Source organism: Chiloscyllium plagiosum, chromosome 16 (genome assembly GCF_004010195.1).
Source record: "Chiloscyllium plagiosum isolate BGI_BamShark_2017 chromosome 16, ASM401019v2, whole genome shotgun sequence".
NCBI lineage: Eukaryota > Metazoa > Chordata > Chondrichthyes > Orectolobiformes > Hemiscylliidae > Chiloscyllium > Chiloscyllium plagiosum.
Window position 1 is genome coordinate 28,015,424 of NC_057725.1, and position 23,997 is coordinate 28,039,420.

At 39.4% G+C, this 23,997-nt stretch overlaps 1 protein-coding gene across 1 annotated transcript in view; it reads left to right on the plus strand.

Moving 5' to 3' along the window:
• Positions 1-1,616: 1,616 nt before the first annotated feature.
• Positions 1,617-23,997, plus strand: part of olfml1 (olfactomedin-like 1) — a 38,526-nt gene continuing 16,145 nt past the window's right edge. Inside the window, exons 1-2 of the mRNA XM_043706370.1 lie at positions 1,617-1,963; positions 5,555-5,840. Of these exons, the coding sequence (XP_043562305.1) occupies positions 1,832-1,963; positions 5,555-5,840 (418 nt within the window). The 5' untranslated portion in view covers positions 1,617-1,831. The remainder of the gene's footprint in view (positions 1,964-5,554; positions 5,841-23,997) is intronic.

The following is a 23,997-nucleotide window of genomic DNA, read 5'->3' on the forward strand; positions in this document are numbered from 1 at the left end:
CTCCTGCCAAAGGCAACATCTTCCCAACATCCATGTCTGTTCAGGCGTTCTGTATTCCAGTGATGCTGAAGTTTATTATTTGCCGTTTAGAAACAAATCAATTAAACATGCTATATTCTTTTACAGAGGAGAAATGGAGAGTATAATTTTTTGAGCAGTGTCACATTATTCATTTTATTCACTTGAAGCTGCCACACAGAATTGTACCAGCAGAGGGAAGCAGAAGAGAGAATGTTTGAATAAAGAAACCATTTTGAATACTTTAATTCTGGTCAGTGTCTAACTGTTGCTATTCCCAAGGACCTCATAGGTTTGCTGGATTGAATAGTCTGTTTCTGTGCCATATGTCCTATGTTTTTCCACAAGCAGCAAGCTCATCAGTATTGTCACAGTTCACTCGCTCAGACACTGACTGAGAAACACCAAGAGAAATTAAAGAAAAATGAAATGCATACGGCACAGCATTGATATTCTGCTCAATGTAAATGTTCAGTTCAGTGACATTCAGACTGAAGTCATCATATAATCCCTGCTGTGTGGTAACAGACCATTCAGCCTAACAAGTCCACACCAGCCCTCCAAAGAGCATCTCAACCTACCCTATCACCCCACATTTCCCATAACCCGACAAACCTCCACATCCCTGGACAATTTAGCATGGCCAATCCAACTAATCTGCACATATTTAGACTGTGGGAGGAAACCGGAGGAAACCCACGCAGACACAGGGAGGACATGCAATCAAACCCAGCTCCCTGGCGTTATAAGGCAGCAGTGCTAACCACTGAGCCACTGCCACCCAAACATCGCTTGATAAGGAAAAGAAATGTCATAGACGAGCCCCTTGGCCAATAATTGAGTGTAGCCTTCAATCCCATCAGTCAACAATAGGAACACAAGAGGAGGCCATTCATCTCCTCCAGCCTGTTCCACCATTCAATTAAAACATAACTAAAAGCTGCACCTAAAATCCATTTATTCACTTCAGTTTTCAATACTCCTGTCTAACAAAGACCTATCAACTCCAGTTTTGAAATTTTTCACTTACATCTAACAGTTAACAGCTATGAGGAGACAGTTCCAAATTGCCACCACAATTCATATGTAGAAATTCTTCCTGATATCACCCTGAACTGCCTTGCTCTGATTTCAAGGTTCTTGACACAAACGGTACTACTCCCAGACAAATTGTTCCTAACTATCCTATCAAGTCCTTAAATTAGATTGCATTAGATTAGATTAAATTAATCTTTGCTAGTTAAGGGAATACAAACATTGAGCATACTATAAGATTAAATACACCTTATTTTGGTATCCCAGAAAATGACCGAAAGCAGGACTGATTTTCAAAGCAATTACCTACCATTGATTGCTGACTCCATTTTGAGATTTACTTTGTGCCATGTTTAATAATTTTGCCAACAGTTTCCTCACTATGTAATAATAGGTTTGCAGTCTAATTAAAATAGCTCTATTTCTTTCCATTGCTTTTTGCTGTTTTATTTGGCTGGATCTGAGTCTGCATGAGTCATTTCAATGCACATGGAAACAATTAGGATCTGGGAAAAAATATCCTGACTCCACAGACAAATGCACCCTTCAGACACAGCCGGAGACTTCTCTCCGTGTAAGCTATCAAGTACTGACCTACCAGCTCTTGGCATAGTTTTAATTGCATGCTTTTTCTTAACGTCTTCATAGAAATTTCAAACGATTGCTTGCTATTACCTGTTTTCAGGACAAGTGAAACTGAAAACCTCAAACAAAAATTACAAGCGGGGCTTGGTATTTCATTCTGTTCCATTGAACCTCTGGAATAAAACTCCCAATCATGGTCGATCGGATCCAGTTACCAAGGCTGTTGATGTTTCTCTTTTTAACCCAAAGCTTTGGAGAAGCCCAACGGATGACTCAAGATGCTTTACTCATGCAATATATTGAGAGACGAATCATGTTGCTTGAGGTAAGTGATATAGTCAACACCATGTCTTTCTCATTTACCCTCAAAATTAGACTGAAAGAAAAGCTATCTAATTGCGAACATCAACAGCTTGCATCTATATTGTACTGTGCCTGAAACATTTCTTTATGAGTTATTTAATTGTGATATTCAATACTGTTTGAGCGATGACATTGATTATAGTCTACCAAGCAGGACAATAGCCTTTTTAAAAAATACAAGTTAAATTGATAGAAGAAGTAGGGTGAATTTGGCATTCCAGTAGTCAGAGTGTCAACAACCAGAGAGCAAAGATTTCAGGTGATTGGAGAAATAACTGCAGCCTGGAAAATGAGAAATAACTTTATTCAGTACAATGTTATGCCCTGAATTCCTGAAAAGGTGGTAGAAGCAGATTGAATAATAATTTTGAAAGTAATTTTTTTAAAACGTCTGTAGAGAAAGAATTGGAGATCTGGGATTAATTGTATAACTCTAACCTGCACAGTAACAATGGACTGAATGGTCTTCTGCTATGAAAATTTAATTCAGTCTTTCTATTCCTCCACATTTGGTCTTTTACTATTCATTGTGTGTTTCTTCATTATGTTTGTCCTCTCCAAATGCAACACTTCTCACTACTCTGGACTGTGTTCCATTTGCCACTTCTCTGCCCACTTGACCAGTCCACCACAAGACCACATTGTATCATTTGAGAACTTGTCAATCACACCTTATAATTGAGTATATGAATGGATTCAGGTTGCAGTAATTAGAAACATAGAAAGATTTATGGCACAGAAAGAGTCCATTTGGTCCATTTTATCTATGCTGGTTGATAGAGTTATCCAGCTTACCCCTATTTTCCAGCTCCTTGCCTGAAGCTATATACATCATGACATCACAACTGCATTTCTACACGTGATTAGGGCTTCCAATAAACCGTGAGATCCAGACCACTACCTCTAGGTGGTTAAAAAAACTGTTCTAAGAAGGCCACCTCCTTCTTAGGGCAACAGTAGATAAGCAATAACTGCAACATTCTGAGAATGGACAATGATTAGAAAATAAATTTATCCTCAGTAGACATTCAGTGTAACAGATACAGGTTGGGTGTTTCTTCTTCATGTGAGTTTCCTCCAACTCTGGATGGGTGAGAGTACATAAATCTTGCTGCCTCATGTGGGACTCTGTGCAATAGAAGGAGTGATGTGGTTTCTCTGTTAGTGAAAATAAATGTTTTCACCAAAGCCTTTGTTCATTCTTCTTTTGTAATCAGCTTTTGGCTAGACTGATGATGCAAATATTGTTTCCAACTTTGTTGCTGGCACAGGAACAATGGACTGAATGGTCTTCCACTATGAAAATTTAATTCAGTCTTTCTATTCCTCCACATTTGATCTTTTACTATTCATTGTGTGTTTCTTCACTATGTTTGCCCTCTCCAAATGCAACACTTCTCACTACTCTGTACTGTGTTCCATTTGCCACTTCTCTGCCCACTTGACCAGTCCACCACAAGACCACAAGACCACAAAACAAGCCAAAATAATACAATTCCCAAAAGTGGATTTAGCACCATTATCAGGGACCATTGTGAATACACCCACAATGAAAACTTTCTGCAACACCTAAAGAAATGAGTTTAGATAGAAAAAGAGTCAAAACTACAGGGGATGCATTAACACATGGTCACAGCAATTAAAAAATGTTGTACTCTTGCAAATTCTGCAAAAAACTAAATGTTTCCCGTTATTTATTCAAGCAATATTCAACTGCCCAAACACACTCACCAGTAAGCTTTATTTATTAACTCGTTTTTTATTGTTGTATCAAATTTGGAGCAGTAAAGCAATTAGAAAATACTTTAGCAAACTATTGTTAAGCATTACCAAGTTTTGAAGTGTTGAACATTGCACAATGATTTGTTTCTTAATATCCAGCACTTGGCCTTTCAAAGTCTTTAGCTGAGCAAGAGTCAAATGATGAGAACAGGCTTCATAGATTACGCCTAAATTCCCTTGCATATAGAAGATTTGGGAGAGATTTAATTGGGGGTTAATGATACGAAAGATAGTTTTTTTTTTAATTCAGAGGGTTGTGCACTTTGGGAATTCTCTACCATAGAAGGCTGTGGAAGCTCAATGTCTGAATATGCTCAAGGAAGAGATTGATAGATTTCTGATCACCAGTGTTGTGTAGGGTAATGGGGATGGGGTGAGTAAAAGGCATTGAAGACTTTTATCAGCCATGATTGTATTGAATGGTCAGGCAAGCTAGCAGGCTGAATGACCATCTCCTATTCTGAAGTTCCTAAACAATTTCCTTGAAGGAGGGAGCTCAGAACATCAGGAGGGGGCAGCACGGCAGCTAAGTGGTTAGCATGGCTGCCTCACAGTGCCAGGGTCCCAGGTTCAGTTCCAGCCTTGGGCAACTGTCTGTGTGGAATTTGTGCATTCTCCCCATGTTAGCTTAGGTTTCCTCTGGATGCTCCAGTTTCCTCCCACAATCCAAAGATGTGCTGGTTAGATGAATTGGCCATGCCAAATTGCCCATAGTGTTCAGGGCTGTGTAGGTCAGGAGTAAATGTTGAGTAATAGGTTAGGGGAATGGGTCTGGATGAGTTGCTCTTTGGAGGGTTGGTATGGACTTGTTGGGCCAAAGGGCCTGTTTCCACACTGTAGGCATTCTGTAGTAATGAGACCAAACTTCAAAGTACAAATTAGTTTATTCAGGGCTGATGCAAGGAGGCACTTCTTTGCACAAAGAGTCATGAAATTCAAAATTTTACTTCCCCTAGAAATGTATTGAGGGTAGGTGGAGGAGGGTTGACAACCAATTGTGAAATTGATGCATTTTCATGAGTCAAGGTTCTTAAGGGTTACAGAACAAAGGAGGGTCAGTGGAGTTAAGATACAAATCGGCTGTAGTCTAATTGAATAGTGGAACTGGCTCAAGGGGATGAATGACCTACTCCTGTTCCCATTTCTTATAAAATTTCCAGATGTGCAGACATCTGCTAAAAATAGCATGGGTGGAATACAAATAACAAATGTATGTGCATGCAGTTATATAATTGTTAACATTATGATTGTAAGCAAAGCTTACATCAATAGTGTCTCTTCACAATACACAGAGATACAGAGTCCTACAGCACATATTCTGCTGTCACGTCTGTCTTTGAAAGAGCAGTCAAATTAGTGTCACTCCCCCACTCTTTCAGCCCTGTAATTTCCTCTCATTTAACCAATTAAACAATTACTTAAATGAGTTGCTGTTGAAGTTGTTATTGAAGCTGCTTCCTCCGAATTTTCAGTCAGTGCATTCAAAGCAACCAGCTGCATAAGAAAATTCTTCTAATGTGGTTTACTTGCCAATTCATTTAAATCCACAGTCTCTTTACTGACCCTCCAACCACTGGAAGCATTTTCAAACCACATATTACTTATTTTGTTTCAGGTAATGTTTTAATTAATGACATGTTTCCTTCAATAGTAATATTGAATTCACACACAAAATGTCATTTGTATGTTAACAATGTCATCTAACCACTTAGACAGGAAATCAACTGCTTAATGTTAAGATTATATCTTCACGAATTCATCTTAATAACAGGACCGGCTAGAGAAATGTAACCAAGACATGAACAAATATGTCAGGGAGTTTAGAGACTTCCGGAAAGAAATCACAGTCCGCCTGGATAGGTTGAATATTTATAAAACTGAGTTCAAGAATGAGATGGAGGTTGCTGGATCCAGAATTGACAGGATTGAAAAAGATATTGATTATTTGGAGTCGCTGCAGCCAACTCAGCCATGTGTGGAGGTCGACGAAAGGTTAATTGAAGAGCAGATCCAGCAAGCAGAGGAGAAGAGAAAAGCCAAGCTTCGGATGGCTGCAGGTGAGTGTCCTTCATTTACTTCTACCAAGGCAATAATCTCATGCTTTAAGTCAATCCTGTTCTCTGCAATGTGAGATATCAGCCTGTTCTATCTCAGGCTGTGTGTATCTGCATGTATATTGCCCTTGAGGTTGCTAGCTTCTTATCGCTAAGTAAGGCTCTTCATCACTTTCTATGTCACATCACTAGATTATCAATATAGTTCTCCTTTTTGTTCACATGCTCATTTTAGACTAGAATCTTCTCTCTTCCTGATATCAGAATCATGTAAGCAGTTGCAGCATCATGATTAACAAGAATCTCAATATAACACATCTCTCAAAGTTTTCTTCCCACTTTGTTTACAATATTTTAGTAATTTGCTTTTGAAAAAAACAATTTATTGAAGCCTTCATTTTGCACTCATCAGGACAATTCACAAGAATACCATTTCAAAGAGAAAATGAACATTTATACCACCCAGTTTACACATTCTCCCCGTGTCTGTGTGGGTTTCCTCTGGACACTTTGGTTTCCTCCCACAGCCCAAAGATGTACAGGTTAGGTGAATTGACCATGCTAAGTTGCCCATAGTGTTCAGAGATGTGGAAGTTGGTGCATTAGTCAGGGAAAATGTAGAGTAATAGGATAGGGGAATGGGTCTGGGTGGGTTACTTTTTGGAGGGTCAGTGTGGACTTGTTGGCCAAATGGCTGGCTTCCACACTGTAGGGATTCTCTGATTCTATGAATTCACTAATTAATGATTAGTGACAGTTAACTGTCAGACTTCATTTAAACTTTAAACTGGGCAGGTTCCAATTAGTCAGGGCATTGTTCTGGGAACTTAACCAGCAAAAGACTGTTACCTATTTTGTTGAGTTGAGTGCACTGTTTCTACATGTTCCCTTATGAAGTCTATGTCTTAATACATGTATAATCTAATACAGGCAAATGCACCACACTGTGAGCCTGACTGACATCGATGCTTCAAGTAATGTATTGACTATATCCTGCTAGCCATGTGTTAACAAAGCTTGCAATACAGTATCCAATATTAGATATGACTCTGTAATTGGACAACATTTGCTAGATAATCCTGAGTGTACAAAACATTTCTCTCACAACCATTTCAGAATTGTCATTAATTGGTGCATTCTTCATGACAATGCCTTTACTAATCAGATAAAAATCACACAACACCAGATTATAGTCCAACAGGCATTGGACTGGTGTTGTGTGATTTTTAGCTTTGTACACCCCAGTCCAACACTGGCACCTCCAAAACTTTACTATTCAGAATCCACTTGCTAACTATTCAACACTTTCCTCTCATGTACATTATGTTAAATTGGAAACTTTATTAATTGTTGAGAAGTGTGCAAGACAAAACGCTTCAACAAAATGTATCTTTATTTCACCAGTATCTGTGTTCTACATAATCCAATTAACTATTAGTTACTTTTATTTACTTACATAGTCTTCTTAATAATTGATACCATTATTACCATCATTTCTATCATTATCATTATTATGGTTTTCTCCCTCATAACTCCCACCCCATCAAAGTCTGAATCACAAACATTGAGACAATCTGAAACTTTGATTGGACATCCCAGTTTGATTCACTCGAGTTCACGCCAAGGTAATGGTGTTGCACAACTTGACGTGTTATAGGTATAGCTACTTCACATCCTATGATAATCATGCTTGGTCTCATTTCTTGGCTGAAGTTAGATTAATTCTGACCTTTTACTGCTGAAAGTCCCTTTAGGCATTCTGACAATATTAATTCTTAGTTGAGCTGTTTCTTTGATACTGTAGCTTCTGACTTCCTGTCCCTTAAACAGACTTTCTGGTCCAACTTTCAAGTTGACAGCTTTTGTCCTGTGTCTAGAGTTACATCACTTCTGCTGATTTTCACAATGGTCTTTCTCTAGCTGCTTTACCTTCTGGTGCTCTTGTGAGATTATATTTGGCCTAAGGATACATTCTAAAATTGATATGTCTGTTTTTAGCATTCTCCCCATTAACAATTCCACTGGTGAATACAGAATCATGTTGTTCACTGAGTAGAGTGATTCCTGGTCTGGATTCTTCTTGCTATCAATGATTTCATTGTCTGCTGTTTCTGCCTCATATCTGACTAAGGATGAAGTAGAGAACTATTCATTTCGTTGATACCTGCTGCCAAAGTGGCCTTCGTAAAACATTCGTTGCCGAACCGAAGATTATTGTCCAATTATAATTCTTTCAGGAAACATTGTGAACAAACATCCTTTTCAATGTCCGGATCACTGAGTCTACTGTGATTGAATGACATCTTGCCATTTATCTATCTTAAGTAATAGTTGACTGTACCAAATATTTCTTCCCTCCAAAATCAAACAAATCTGTTGCTAATATTTCCCATGGCTTTGTTAAAATGTTGATAAAATAATTGGCTGGCTAGGCTCTTGACTGTGCATGACACAAGTTTAACACATCACAGTATAACCCGACATTTTTTGAAATGCCTGATTACCACACTAATTGTTCCGATCTTGCTCTGTGTCTTTTGATACCAAGATATCCCTCATGGAGTTTCTGTAGGATTTCTCTTTGCATTTTTGGTGTGATTATTCTATAGTCATATACCGATGTATCTTATACTATTCTGAAACATTGTTTCTGCCTGTTTTTAGCCCTTGGTCTGGTGGATTATATTTTGACTACCATTTTTAGCTGCACAAATTTGACTGAGGTTTCTGGTAGAGTATTGGTTATGATGGTAGAATAATCTACTTCTTTTCAAGAATAAAATCTTACTGCTTAATCCACCATTGTTTCCAAGATTGTATCTGCCCTTACTTGCATCTTGCCTGGAAGATAGATGATACAATAGTCATATCTTATCAGCCAAATCCTGATGCGTAACAACATTTTTGAGATTTCTTCTGGTCTCAATAATGTTACCAGAGGCTTGGGATCTGTCTTGACTGGAAATTTCAGTGTCAAGAGGAGATCTGTGAGCCTTTCACATTCTCATTCAATTGCAAATGAATCCTTCTCTGTTCAGCCTCTATCAAAGCTCTCAATATAAAACATACCTGCTTTTGTGTTGCATAAATTTGCACCTGAATAATGACTGCTACTAGTCCATTGGGCAAAGTATCTGTTGAAACTTTATTGCTGGAACAGCACAGCAGGTCAGGCAGCATCCAGGGAACAGGAGATTCGACGTTTCGGGCACAGGCCCTTCTTCAGGAATGAGCAGAGAGTGTTCAGCAGGAGAAGATAAAAGGTAGGGAGGAGGGACTTGGAGGAGGGGAGTTGGAAATGTGATAGGTGGAAAGAGGTCAAGGTGAGGGTGATAGGTCGGAGTAGGATGGAGGCGGAGAGGTCAAGAAGAAGACTGCAGGTCAGGAAGGCGGTGCCGGGCTGGAAGGATCCGGCTGAGACAAGGTGGGGGGAGTATCTGTGGCTACTATAGTGAATTTGGATGGATGTAATGTGTTAAAACATCAGTAGAAGGTAACTTCTAATTAATCTTATCAAATGTTGCATCTTGAGTCTGATACCATTTTTGGTATTTTTCAAAAATTCTCTTATGAGTTAAGTAAGTCTGGGTAAATCAGAGATTAACTTTCCAAAATGATTTACCACACCTAAGAAACACAGTACATCATTTACATACTTAAATGTGGAAATTCACTAATAGTTCTTGTCTTCCTTGGATCCATTACAAAGAATGTTTGTTCCTGAAGAGAGTTTCTTAGAAAAGTAATTGTGAATGTGAGAATTAGCATTTCCTGTTCACTGTTAAAGGCACTACGGAACATTGTGTCTACATGTCTGGTCTGGTCGTGTTTGTTTTTTTGTCTTACCATGCAATAAGATATAATTTATCTAGCAAATGGATCACTGTTTTCTGTTTAGGATTCTAACCATTGCCCTCTGGAAAATCTCTGGTGCAGAGGAGATCCCAAACAATAGACTATTGAAACAATATCACCTGGAAAGTGTATTAATGTAGTCCTAAATCTTGACTCTTCATCTAAGCTTATCTGCCATAACTAATTGTTGGCACCCAGTTTCGTTATACATTTGTCTGTTGTCAATTTTCTTAATTTACCAACAACAGGTGAAAGAGCAAGGATTTCTTTCTTAATTCCTGTGTTTAACATTGTGAAAGTCACACACAAAGTTTAGATTCCCTCCCTTTCAGATGAGTTTCTAGCCCTGTGCACCATCATGTCAGGTCTGTCACTGGTGATATATTTTGCTTTCAATCATGCCGTCTAACTGGATTTTTTCATTTCTCATCAAAGCATGAGGAATTTCCCTGGGAATGTACAACCAAATGTGTTTAACATTGTCTGGCAGAGTAATGCAGCTTTCTTGCTACAATTTGCCTCCGCCTTTGAAAGACTTGAAATTCTTGCCAAACTCTCTCCTGTCTTCACTCTAAATTATTGTATCCATTCTCTTGAAGAGGCCTAGACAAATAAATATTTCTACTGAACAATTATGTATTCTGATTCCCTGGTATACTGTATATAATGTTCTCATTGAGTTTTTTTTCTGCTCTCTGACTAATCTTCATAGAGATTTACCCACACACCTGAAGTTGTGTGCATCCTGAACTTTGAACTTTTACATTTCTCCAATTCCACAGACTTTGAGCATGGCAAGCTATCTGCCAGAATGGAGACAAATTCTCCCTTGTTGAGTTTAAAAGCTGTTTCAAACTCATTTGTATTCAGTGTAATGTTTTAGGTTCGAGTACCTACAGTGTGGAAACAGGCTCTTCGGCACAACAAGTCCACACTGACCGTCTGAAGAGTATTCACACAGACCCATTTCCCTTTGACTAATGCACCTAACACTTTGGGCAATTTAACAAGGCCAATTCACCTAACCTGCACATCTTTGGAACTTGGGAGGAAATCAGAGCATCCGAAAGAAACCCACACAGACACTGGGAGAATGTGCAAACTCCACACAGACAATCGCCTGAGGCTGGAATCGAACCTGGGTCCCTGGTGCTGTGAAACAGCAGTGCTAACCACTAAGCCACCATGCCACCCCTTGAGCCACTGTGCCACCCCTAAACGTTTTTGACCATCTTTGTCCTCTCATCGGGATGTTGCCTTCACTCTTTGTTCTGTATTCCTAACTTTTTGATTTTTTTTGTTGCATGATTTCCATTTTTCTAGATACTTTCTTTTTTTAGAGACTTTTCTTTCTTTTTTGAAGTGTGGAAGATGCTATTAAGTTATAATATTTTCAATGTGTCATGACTTCTCACATTCAACTTCTAATTGAACATTTCAGCACTCGTGATTCTTTTCGGAGACATCTTCAATAACCAAATGTGATTGATGTTGGTTATTGCTCTTTTGGCATTTTGGCACACTTTCAGGCTGTTGACAATGCCATTTTAGACTCATTCATCAGACTGCACCAGAAGAACCCTCAATGTTTTCTCACAGTACCCAATTGATTGGGACCATGATTACACCTTGAGCAGGGAAATGGATTGCATGTTCCAATGTTAAATTCTCACTGGATTAAAAGGAATCTGATACTTTCTCATTCATCCCATCAACAACTATACAGGTTCTAACTAATTCATCCTGCAAAGCTCTGTATGCTGCTGGATTACATAAATCTGTTAAAACAAAAAGACTTCAATGGTTTCCCAAATGCTGAGATCACTAATTGAATCTGTCTAGTTTTATCACCAAATTTCTTTGGGGCTAAGGTACATATCAAATGCTGTAATGAAAGTTTCATACTCTGCAATACTTTGTACCATGCTCTGTCTTACAAGAACCTCATTAGACATTAAACCTATAACATATATAAATATGTTGACTTGAATAACTTACTTCTTCATATATCAGCCCAAAACCATTCTATATTGTTGAAACTGCCACTTCCAAATCTTTATGACATTATTGTGGGCAGTCCACATTATCAAATGATTGGAGTAATGGCAATGTCTCTGTCAAAGCTGTCAATCTCTATGGATTCTTGTCGATGACCACCCTGGGTGAGTACATGGCTTTTTCTATTTTACTGTCAAAGAGTTCCAGTCCTGTGTTTTCACTCGCTGAAGGAGTTGTACAAGCTCATAGCTAGGCCTCAAGGTTTTCCAAGGTTCTTTTTTCTACCTTAAGAAGCTTCTCCTTTTTTACCTTATTTTTCTCAAGTCTTCATGTCTTGGCCTGCCTGCAGAGTGTTCCTGCTTTTTATTCAACTTCAAAATTTTCCAAGGTCCTGTCCTATCTTCAAATTCTTCCTTTTTAGTGACAACATTTGGACTCTCTTTTAAGTTCAGACCTTGGCTCTGGAAGTTTATTTTCCCTTTACTGCTAGCATGCTTTAAATTATTGGTTTAAAGTATACTACAAATGCACATTGAACCAGCAGTTTGTACTATCCCAAGCCGTGGGTGTCTACACATACACTGTCCCTGAGGCTATTTTCTCCTTATCGCTAAGTAAGGCTCTTCCACTCCATATGTCCTGTAAACATCCTTTATTAAAATCTGTATGCAATAAGATCTCCAATACAGTTCTTTATTGGTCAGTGCATTGAGTACAGGAGCTGAGAGGCCATGTTGCAGCTGTACAGGACACTGGTTAGGCTTTTGGAATATTGTGTGCAATTCTGCTACAGGAAGGATGTTGTGAAACTGAAAGGGTTCAGGAAAGATTTAGAAGGACATTGCCAAGGTTGAAGGGTTTAAGCTGTAGGGAGAGGCTGAATAGGCTAGGGCTAATTTCCCTGGAGCATTGGAGGCTGAGGACTGACCTTATACAGATTTTTTTTTAAATCATCAGGGGCATGGATAGGGTAAATAGACAAGATCTTTTCCCTTGGATGGGGGAGTCCAAAACTAGAGTGCATAGGTTTAAGGTGAGAGGGTAAAGATTAAAAGGGACCTGAGGGATGGTGCGTGTATGGAATGAGCTGCCAGAGGAAGTGGTGGAGGCTGGTACAATTGCAACATTTAAAAGGTATCTGGATGGGTATACGAATAGGAAAGGATAGAGGAATATGAACCAAATGCTGGCAAATGGGACTAGATTAATTTAGGATAGCTGATCGGCATGGACGATTTCGACTGAAGGATCTGTTTCCATGCTGTACATCTCTATGGCTCTATGACTCCACACATTAGCATTTTCCCTCTTACTGATATCAGAATCATGCAAGATGTTATATCATGATTTGTGTATGCCTCAGTATTTAAGGAGGGTATTCCAGAGTTTTGGGTCTGGCAGGTGAACAAACCAACACTTATTAGTAGTGTGATTAAAATTGGCTAATCTCAAGAGACCAAAATTAGAGGAGTGCACTTTTGTCAGAGGGTTGTCAAGCTGGGGTAGGCTACAGAGATTGGCAGACCACAGAGAGTAGACTATGGAAAGTCAGTCAGGATTGTTCTAAAAAATAAACAAATTCTCAACGTAAAATGCATTGTTTCATCGGTTTTCACACTAGAAAAAGACAATGTTGTCGAGGAGAATACGGAGATACAGGATATCAGACTAGACGAGATTGAGGCTCACAAAGAGGTGTTAACAATTCTGGAAAGTGTAAAAATAGAGAAACCCCCTGGGCCGGATGGGATTTATCCTAGGATTCTCTGGGAAGCCAGGGAGGAGATTGCCGAGCCTTTGGCTTTGATCTTTATGTCAGCATTGTCTACAGGATTGGTACCATAAGACTGGAGGAGAGCAAATGTTGTTCCCTTGTTCAAGAAGGGGAGAAGAGACAACCCTCATAATTATAGACCAGTGAGCCTTACTTCAGTTGTGGGTAAAGTGTTGAAAAAGGTTATAAGAGAGAGGATTTATAATCATCTAGAAAGGACTAAGTTGATTAGGGGTAGTCAACACAGTTTTGTGAAAGGTAGGTCTTGCCTCACAAACCTTATTGAGTTCTTTGAAAAGGCGACCGAACAGGTGGATGAGGGTAAAGCGGTTAATGTGGTGTATATGGATTTCCGTAAGATATTTGATAAGGTTCCCCACGGTAGGCTATTGCACAAAATACGGAGGCATGGGATTGAGGGTGATTTAGCCATTTGGATCAGAAATTGGCTAGTTTTGTCATTTTTATAAACAACCTGGATGAGAATGTAGAAGGATGGGTTAGTAAATATGCAGATGACACTAAGGGTGGTAGATTTGTGGATAGTGCAGAAGGATGTTTTAGATTGCAGAGGGACATAAAATAAGCTACAGAGCTGGCAAATGGAGTTTAATGCGGAAAAATGTGAGGTGATTCACTTTGGAAGGAGTAACAGGAATACAGAGTACTGCACTAATGGTAAAATTCTTGGTAATGTAGATGAGCAGAGAGATCTTACTGTCCATGTGCATAGGTCCCTGAAAGTTGCCACCCAGGTTAATAAGGTTGTTAAGAAGGCATACAGTGTGTTAGCTTTTATTGGTAGAGGGATCGAGTTTCGGAACCATGAGATCATGCTGCAGCTGTACAAAACTCTAGTGCTGCCGCACTTAGAATGTTGCGTATAGTTCTGGTTACCACATTATTGGAAGAATGTGAAAGCTTTGGAAAAGGTTCAGAGGAGATTTACTAGGATGTTACTTGATATGGAAGGAAGGCCTTTCAAGGAAAGGCCGAGGGACATGAGGCTGTTTTCGTTGGAGAGAAAAATGTTGAGAGGTGACTTAATTGAGACATATAAATCAGATAGTTAGATAGGGTGGACAGTGAGCGTTCTTTTCCTCGAATGGTGATGGCTAGCATGAAGGGACATAGCTTTAAATTGAGGGGCGATAGATAAAGGACAGATGTCAGAGGAAGTTTCTTTACTCTGAGAGTAGTAGGAGTATGGAATGTACTGCCTGCGACAGTAGTAGACTTGCCAACTTTAAGGGCATTTGAATGGTCATATGGATCAAAATGGAGTAGTGTAGGTTAGATGGGCTTCAGATTGGTTTCACAGGTCGGTGCAACATCGAGGGCAGAAGGGTCTGTACTGCGCTGTAATATTCTATGGTCTATGCTCTAAAGGGCATGGTGAGTCCAGTATGATGGGAATGGAAGGTTTGAGTTATAGGGATAGGCTGGAACAAATTTCACTGAAACATAGGAGGTTGAGAGGTGACCTTATCGAGGTTTACAAAATCGTGAGGGGGATAGATAAGATGAGTGTAGGTGTCTTTTCCCTAGAGTGAGGGATTTTAAAAATTACTGGGCATATTTTTAAGGTGAGAGGAGAAAGATTTTTTAAAAAGACATGAAGAGCAACTTTTTTACACAGCAAGTGGTGGGTGTGGGTACAACTACAATGTTTAAAAAATGTTTGGATAAGTACTTGCGTAAGAAATGTTTGGAGGGATATGGGCCAAAGGCAGAGAAGTGGGACTAGATTTTTCTAGGATTCTGGTCAGCATGGACTGATTGGACCGAAGAGTCTGTTTCCATGCCGTCAGACTCTATAAATGTGCCAATATTATGCCGGTGGAATTAGCATTGTTGGAGATGGCAGATATAAGAGACTATATGCTCACACCAGGGTCAAATGACATAAGATTGCCATGTCTGGTTCAGCCTGGAAAGGAATTGAATCCGGAGATAGGGATCAGATTTTCTAATAGGAGTGGAAAGCAATGTCTTCACTTTTCTTGGTACTTTATTGGAAGACATTTCTGCTTATCCAATTATTGGACAACAGGATGATAATTTAGTGACAGTGGAGGTCTCAAGAGTGATGGTGGTGATATGTCATTAGAGTGCTTCTGGAAGCTGACATTGTGTTTGCAGTTGTGGCCGAGGGACAATAAGTCAATAAGAAAATAGAATGAAGAGTGAGGGTTAACTCACTATTCATTGAGAGTTCTGCTTTAAACCAAGATCTACCATATACATACTGTTTGAGATAGAGTTATTTAGGTACTAGTGAATTTAAACACTTACGATGTATGAGGACTTTATAGTGTTGAGTTTAAGGGGCAGATGATTGGAGATTACCACTGGTCAAAATTGACCTCTTTGCCAAATACTCCTTGACTGACGGAAGTAAAATTTTTGCAGCAGCATACACTGCAATGGGTTGTATTAAATGCATCCCTCTGCCATTTTAGCAGAGATGTTAATTTGTTTGTTCAAGACGGGTTAACTTCTCTTAGTCACTCATACCTGATATCAATAATATTGTTTTCCAAATATGTTCTATCTTCTCCATTCTACCTTTATATTTTCCTAACAAATCAAACCCTCATCTTCTCTATTATCCCCCCCACACACCACATGTAGTGCAAATTCAGACAGGTTTAGCAAAAGAACTAGATGGGAAATGAGAATTCTGGATGATTAATGTTTGGAACATAATAGTTGAAAGGGTAGTAAAAGAAAATTTCAAAGGAACATTCAAAAGTGATCATTTACTTTGGGAAAAGTTAGTTGCACAGCTATGGGGGAAAAGCTCACATGTAGGATTGAATTGGCTTCCTCTTTGACAGAGCTAGCAAATGGCAGAATAGCCTGTTAATTTGGTGCAAGACTCTATGATTGACAGATCTAATTTGGAGCTTTTTCTCCCTTTGTGTTGCTCTTTTGCAGGGCATTAAGAAGTGCAAAACAGCTGTTAACAAATTGATGGGAGTAGGTGGTATATTGCACACACTCTGGTTTAATCCATCTGTATGTTGGAAAACAGTCAAAACAGTATATAAATCTTCCCAAAATCTCCTGAAAGCAGAGATAAGATCCTTGTCACACAGATACAGTACTGATTATGGTTTGATTAGATTAGACTATTTACAGTGTGGAAACAGGCCCTTCGGCCCAACAAGTCCCACCAACCCTCCAAAGAGCAACCCACCCAGACCCATTCCCCTACATTTACCCCTTCACTTAACACTATAGGCAACTTAGCATAGCTAATTCACCTAACCTGCACATTTTTGGACTGAGAGGAAACTGGATCACCCGGAGGAAACTGGGTCACACAGACACTGGGAGAATGTGCAAACTCCACATAGACAGTTGCCTGAGGTGGGAATTGAACCCAGGTCTCTGGCACTGTGAAGTAGCAGTGCTAACCACTGTGCCACCATGCTGCCCACATGGTGACGGATTGGTAACATTGAAAGCTATGGTTTGACTCTTCTCGTGCCAAGTTATGAAACCAAATTCAATAAAATTGGTAATTTGTGCGTTCTTAAAATAACTAAAGAAAGCTACTATACAAATCCAGCTGGTATGCCATTATCTCCAGGCAATGTTTTTGCTCAACATGTCCAGCTGACATGAGATTCCACTAGGTGATTCAAGGAGAAAGAGCTTGCATTTATAGAATCCCAAAGCACTTTGCAGACAAATTATGTATTTTTTGAAGTGTAGTTACTGTAGTAATGTGGGAAATATAGCTGTTAATTCATGCTCAGTAAGATCCAATAAGCTGTAATATGACAATACTAAGATAAATATTCTTTCATAATGGTTCTTAAGGAATAAAGTTTGGTTAATCTTAATCCTCAATTAAACTCATCAACCACTCACATCTACCTGAAAAGATAGACCAGTGACATTCCTCATCTGAAAGATGGCATCAATCAGTCCAGCACCCCTGCACTGGGAGAGTCAGTGTAGATTTGTACTCAAGATTCTGTGAAAAAGACTTGAACCCACAACCTTGTAACTCAGAGATATAAGTGAAACTCTTGATATTAGATTAAGTGACTTAATCAGTAGCTAATTGTCAGGGCTCCTAGTGATAAGGATTAAATTAATATTTTTTGCACAACATAACACAAACAGGCATGTATCCTACCACTTCCTGATATACTATCTTGGTGCACTGACATTGTTAGCCACAGCTCAGTGTATTGCACTTTGCATTTAAAGCTTTTGATTCTTACTCTGGAGAGATTTGAAAACAAAATGGTTCCTGACAATCCCAGCACAGGGAGTGCTTCACTGTTGTTGGTGCTGTCATTTGGAAGGCACATCAAACTGAGTCCAGCTTACTCCTTTCAGGATGATCTAAAGTTCCCGTGACACTTTTTTTCAAAGAGTAGTGAAGAGATAAAAGCTGAAAGTGTCAGAAATAATAGCAGCTCAGGCAGCAGCTGTGTAGAGAGAAAAACAGAGTTTATATTACAGGTCAATGAGCTTTCATCAGAACTGAGAAATGTTAGAGATCAACTGGGGACTCAGCGAGTATAGATAAGGAGGGAGGAAAGGAAAGAACACAATGGAAAGTCTTAAGGGAAAAAGGCAAAAGAGATTTAATAAAAACAAGTGGTGGCTCAAAGCAGACGTTCTCCCTATAGCCTTTGGCAATATTTATAACCAACCAAAGTCATTATATTTATTGGTTATTACCTCATGTCTGTTTCTGGAAGCTTGCTAGGCTCAGTTTGGCTGCTGCATTTCTAGCATTACAACAGTGTTTAAACTTCAAAAGCATTTCATTGTTTGGAAAGTGCTTTGGAGCTTCATAACATTGTGAAATCTGTTATATCTTTCTTTCTTCCATTATTTTATTCTGATTTTGCTTCAAAATGTAAAGATTTGCCAAAGCATCTTTAACTGGTGGCATTATGATGTACTAAATTACCAGGACCACTTCCACATACCTCTGTGAATCCAGATACATTACCAACCCACAGTCTCTTTTTTTAAATGTCTTTAGTCAGCAGGCACTGTGCCCACGCAGAGAGAACTAGGCCAGATTGTCTAGCTTCAGCAGAATTAATGAGACATGTCGACATTTACTTCACCAATGCCAGCTTTAAAACTAGACCCCTGTCTTGTTTCCAAGTTTAACTCCAGCAACACTTTGAGTACACATCACAATATTCTAATGTCGCAAGTCTTCAACAAAGTCAAAATGGTGCGGAACAAGTGAAGACTAAAATCAAAGGTGCACTTTCCTCATTTAGATGTGTGACCTCCTGTTAAACAATTAATCAACATTGTCATCAGAAATGCTGATCTCGTTCTTTTGACTTTGTCATCCTGTTTGCAATAAAATAACACTTGCATTTAGGTGCTAGTTGTGGATCTGTGAGTAACGTTCTAGTTACTGAGTCAGAGGGTTAGGGTTCAAGCAGGTACTTGAGTGCATAGTCTAAGCTGACAATCCAAAGGTAGTACTGAGGAAGTCTTATACTGTTGGATGAGAACAACTATACTCTGTTGGTGTCATTTCTTAATGAAATTTGAACTCAAGCTCTGCCTGCTCTTTTAGGTTGATGTAAAAAATCCTAAGGCAATTCTGTAAGGTTAACAGCAGAGCGATGTATTTCTCCTGCTGTTCTGAATATTTGGCTACTTGTGTTTCCCAGATGTGTCATTACACTTCAAAAGTACTTTGCTCGCTGCAAAGCACCTTAGGACATCGTTGGATCACAAATGGATCTATAGAAATGCAAATTGTGCTTCTAACTCCAAATTCACACTGCTACTGGACATTCACAATACTGATCCATCACAGCTCATCACCATTCCTTTGTTACCTCTAGACTTGACAACTACAATACGCTGCTGCTTCGTCTTACACATTCCACCCTCCATAAACTTGGGGTCAACAAAAACTTGCAAGTATGTGTCTGCTTATCTGTCATTTCCAATAACCCCTCATCAAGCAAAATGCTGCTTTTAAAATTCTTACCTCTTTACAAATGCCTCCACATGCTCCCCGTTTCTGTGATTTCCTCCAGTCCCATAATACTTCAAGATATCAACTCCTGTAATTTTGGCTTCTTCAGCATTCTGTATTTTAAATTTTTTCACCATTGATTGCTACACGTTTAATTGTCTCAATGCAAAGCTCTAGAATTCCCTCGCTACACATTTCCACCTCCCTACCACAATCTACCCCTTTGAGATACTCCTCATTCCTCCTTTTGAGATAATCCTTAAAATGTACTTCTTTGACAAAACTGTTGCTCACTTGATCTATTTTCATCTGATATATCTCAATAGTATATTTTAGAGACCTAGAGTAAGAGTTTTAAAGCAGGGACAAAAGCCCTTTGTCCTACCCTGTCCTCGACAGTCATTAAACATCTATCTATTCCAATCCCATTTTCCAGCACTTGGCCTATAGCCTTGCATACTATTGGCATTTCAAGTGCTCATCTGATACTTCTTAAATGTCTCCTGATTTTACCACCTTTTTAGTCAGTGAGTTGCAGGTACACACCTTCTCTGGGTGAAAATTCTTTTCCTCAAAGCTCCTCTAAACCTCCTGCTCCTTACATTAAAACCTGACCCCTCCCTACCCCAGTTCTTGACCCTGCTACTAAGGGGAAAAGTTTCTCCCTACCTATTTATGCCCCTCATAACTTTGTGCATCTCAACCAGGTCCTGCCGGAGCTTTCTTTGTTCATTTTATTTTATAATGCTCCGGTGATGCACCATGGGACATTTCTTCTGCTAAAGGTGTTATAGGAAAAAAGCTGTGTCTTTTGTTATATCATCTCGTTTTGATGAAGCATCACAAAGTGCTTTACACATGACGAATTGATCTGAATTTCTCACTTACTGTTCTTATGCAGGATAACAACAACAACTTAATAATTTACACCTATATGAAAGCACATATTGTGATCTGTGTTGATCTGTTTCCACAAGGAGGATTTAGAAATAACAGCTGCATTTACGGATAGTGTTGCAAAGAAAAACCTTTCTGTCAAGTTTAAAAGATAAACAATGCTGCAAGTATGACTAAAATGTTATCAATTTGAAAATGTTCTCATGTAACTAAAATTGATTCCTTAGCCTCAGTCTACAAAGTATAACTCATGCCCAGTGAGTTAGTAGAACATTGGTTTTTGGATTTTGTTTCTGATTTATCAGCAAACCATTTGACATTGCAACCTATTGTTGAACTGTCAGCAAAACAAGATTTTAAAATAAAAGTGAATCTGAATCACAGTTATTGACTCCGTCTCTTTAAACAGAAGGCTGCATGGACAGATTGCAAAGGGCTCATAAGAAAAATGTAGTGAAGTGGTTCCATGTTTCTCCTGTTTAAGTCAAGCAAATCTGTCTACAGATACAAGGAAACATATCATAATGATTACTTCATTGTTTTCCGTTAATTTTTTTACTGGTTAATAAAGTGACCCTAATCATAATTGTTGCTCTGTCATTCACTTGCAGTGAAATAAAGTAATCAGCTCTTTTTTTTAATATCTGTTCTTGTCTTGCCAGATGGTTTATCAACCAACGTCCAAAACAGTTGAAGGCGCATGTGTAAAAGAGATAAATGTTCACTTCAGATTATATCCCTAGATTATGTTAATGAGCTTTTTAAACCTCTAGAATTCTACCACTAACTCTGTCTGACACTCTATCTCTCTCTTCTCCTTTACGATATTCCCTAAAATCTAACTCCAAGACCAAGTTTTCTGAACATCTTCCTCCTTATGCATAGAAACATGGACATAGAAACATAGAATATAAGTGAATGAGTAGGCCATTCAGCCCTTTGAGCCTGCACCACTTTTCAATGTGATCATGGCTGATCATGTAATCTCAGTATCCCATTCCCACTTTCTCTCCATACCTCTTGATCCTTTTAGCCACAAGGGCCACGTCCAGCTCCCTGTTGAATATATCTAATTAACTGGCCCTAATACCTTCCTGTGGTAGAGAATTCCACAGGTTCATAACTCTGAGTGAAGAAGTTCTTCCTCCTCTCCGTCCTGAATGGCTTACCCCTTATTCTTAAACTGTGATCCTTAGTTCTGGGCTTCCATAACATCAGGAATATTCTTCCCGCATCTAGCCTGTCCAGTCCCATCAAGATTTTATGTTTCTATGAGATCCCTCCTCATTCTTCTAAATTTCAGTGAGTACAAGCCCAGTTGATCCAATCTTTCTTCATATGTCAGTCCTGCCAACCTGGAAATCAGTCTGGTGAACCTCTGCTGGATTCCCTCAGTGGTAAGAATGTCCCTCAAACTAGGAGACCAAAACTGCACACAATGCTCAGTGTCTGATAACCCTCATATGAGGCACTTTAGCTTTTTAATGAATTAAGTGCCATATAAATGCAAGAATGTAGACAATGGATTATGTAGATATTGTTCAGAATGAAAAAGCCACAGGACTCACTTGCAACCATGATTCATGCCATTGAAAGTCTAACAGTATGTACGGAAGACTTAAATTTGTAGCAAAACTTGATTCCCTGGATCCAATGTGAAAGGGAGCACACATAAAACATACTGTGCTGAAATTCTGCCTCCATCTGCTGCACCCCCTTTGACTGAAAAAGGCAGAGTGGCCAATAGCTGCTCAATGAAGCATGCACTTAGAAATCATTTGAAGAAGAGGTAGCAAGGGACAGTGACTTATTATACAAGATTAATGACTCCACCATAAAAGTGAAAAGGAGGCATCAAGTTAGGACTTCCAGTCTCTGAGCAGGGAGAATGAGCAGAACACATGGAATAAGTGAGGGACTTGAAGACAAGGGCTACAATTTTGAATGCAATCCACTGGGTGGGTAGGATCCAATAAAGATTAGATTAGATTCCCTACAGTATGGAAATGGGCCCTTCAGCCCAACAAGTCCACATTGACCCTCCAAAGAGTAACCCACCCAGAGCCCTATCCTATATTTATCCCTGGCTAATACATCTTACACTCTGTGGGCAATTTAGCATGGCCAATTCACCTGACCTGCTCATCTTTGGAGTGTGGGAGGAAACCGGAGCACCTGGCTGAAACCTGCGCAAACACGGGGAGAATGTGCCAACTCCACACAGACAGTCGCCCGAGGTGGGACTCCAGCCTGGGTCCCTGGTGCTGTGAGGCAGCAGTGGTAACCACTGAGCCTCCGGGAAGGTTAGCAAGGATGTGACATATCGGTGCTGAAATACCAAATGTTGCTTTTGATCTTAACATTAGTAACCTGTAGAAGGTAGCTGACTTCCCAGATTATATTTGACCACGTTTGACAGATCTGATGAGAAACACATGCACACGTGATTCTATATACAGCTGCAGCTAGTGGGGGAACGTATTTTCAGTTCCTATTACAAATACGTACATAGAAATTTCTCATAGAATGATAAAAAGACAACTTAGACTGGAGTTTTGCCTTAAGAGACTGAATTAAGGCTGTGTGCCCTTCCGTAATCTTGTTCACTCGGGTCTTCCCTGTTTGTCAGAATAATTTTACTTTTAGGCATTGGCCTGTATTTTCATAATGACAAATAACTCTTTTGCCTAAGCCATAGCCAAGTCCCAATTCCAGAAGCAATATTCAGCACCCAACATTTTCACTGGGTAATCGAAGATGCATTGATCTTTACACTTGCATAACTCAGGGAGGCAGCCACTCATGTTGAAGCGCAGCTTACTTCAAAAATATACAGTTTTCCCCAGTGGGAGATCCAAAACATGATTTTTAGGCTTTATACTTTCCAGGTGAAATTCAAAGCTATTGGAGATGCAGACTGTCTTTTTGGAGAATATGGTGCCGTTTTAGTTAGGTCGAGGACACCTTTGGGACAGGTAAGTTGTCCCTTGGTAGAAGACAATTGCCATTTTGCATTGCTAAAAGTAGATGTGAATTTGCGTTAAAAGAAAATAGACTCATTGGCACTGTCCACGTGTGAGGAGAATTGTCAGGTGATCATAATGGTTAAATGTCTTGGCATTTACATTTTTTGGGGAAAAGTTACTGCGATTATGAAAAAAACATGCTTGTCATTTAACTTTATTTAGTGATATATGCCTGAAGACTATAATTACTGGACATGTGTTGTAGGATCAGTTTCACAACTAGCACTATCTTGGTTGGGTGCCTATCCGTTCACCATCTGATTGACAGCTCCAAAATTGGGGGAAGGGTAATTACGATGCTGTAAGACAGGATTTGAGGAGCATAAGTTGGGAGCATAGGCTGTCAGGGAAGGATGTCGTGGAAATGTGGAATTTTTTTAAGGAACAGATACGACGTGTCCTTGATATGTATGTACCTGTCAGGCAGGAAAGAAATGGTCATGTGAGGGAACCTTGGTTGACGAGGGAGGTTGAATGTCTTGTAAAGAGGAAGAAGGAGGCTTACATCAGGTTGAGGAAACTGGGTTCAGACAGAGCAGTGGAGGGATACAGGATAGCCAGAAGGGACCTGAAGAAAGGGATTAGGAGAGCTAAGAGAGGGCATGAAAAATCTCTGGCGGATAG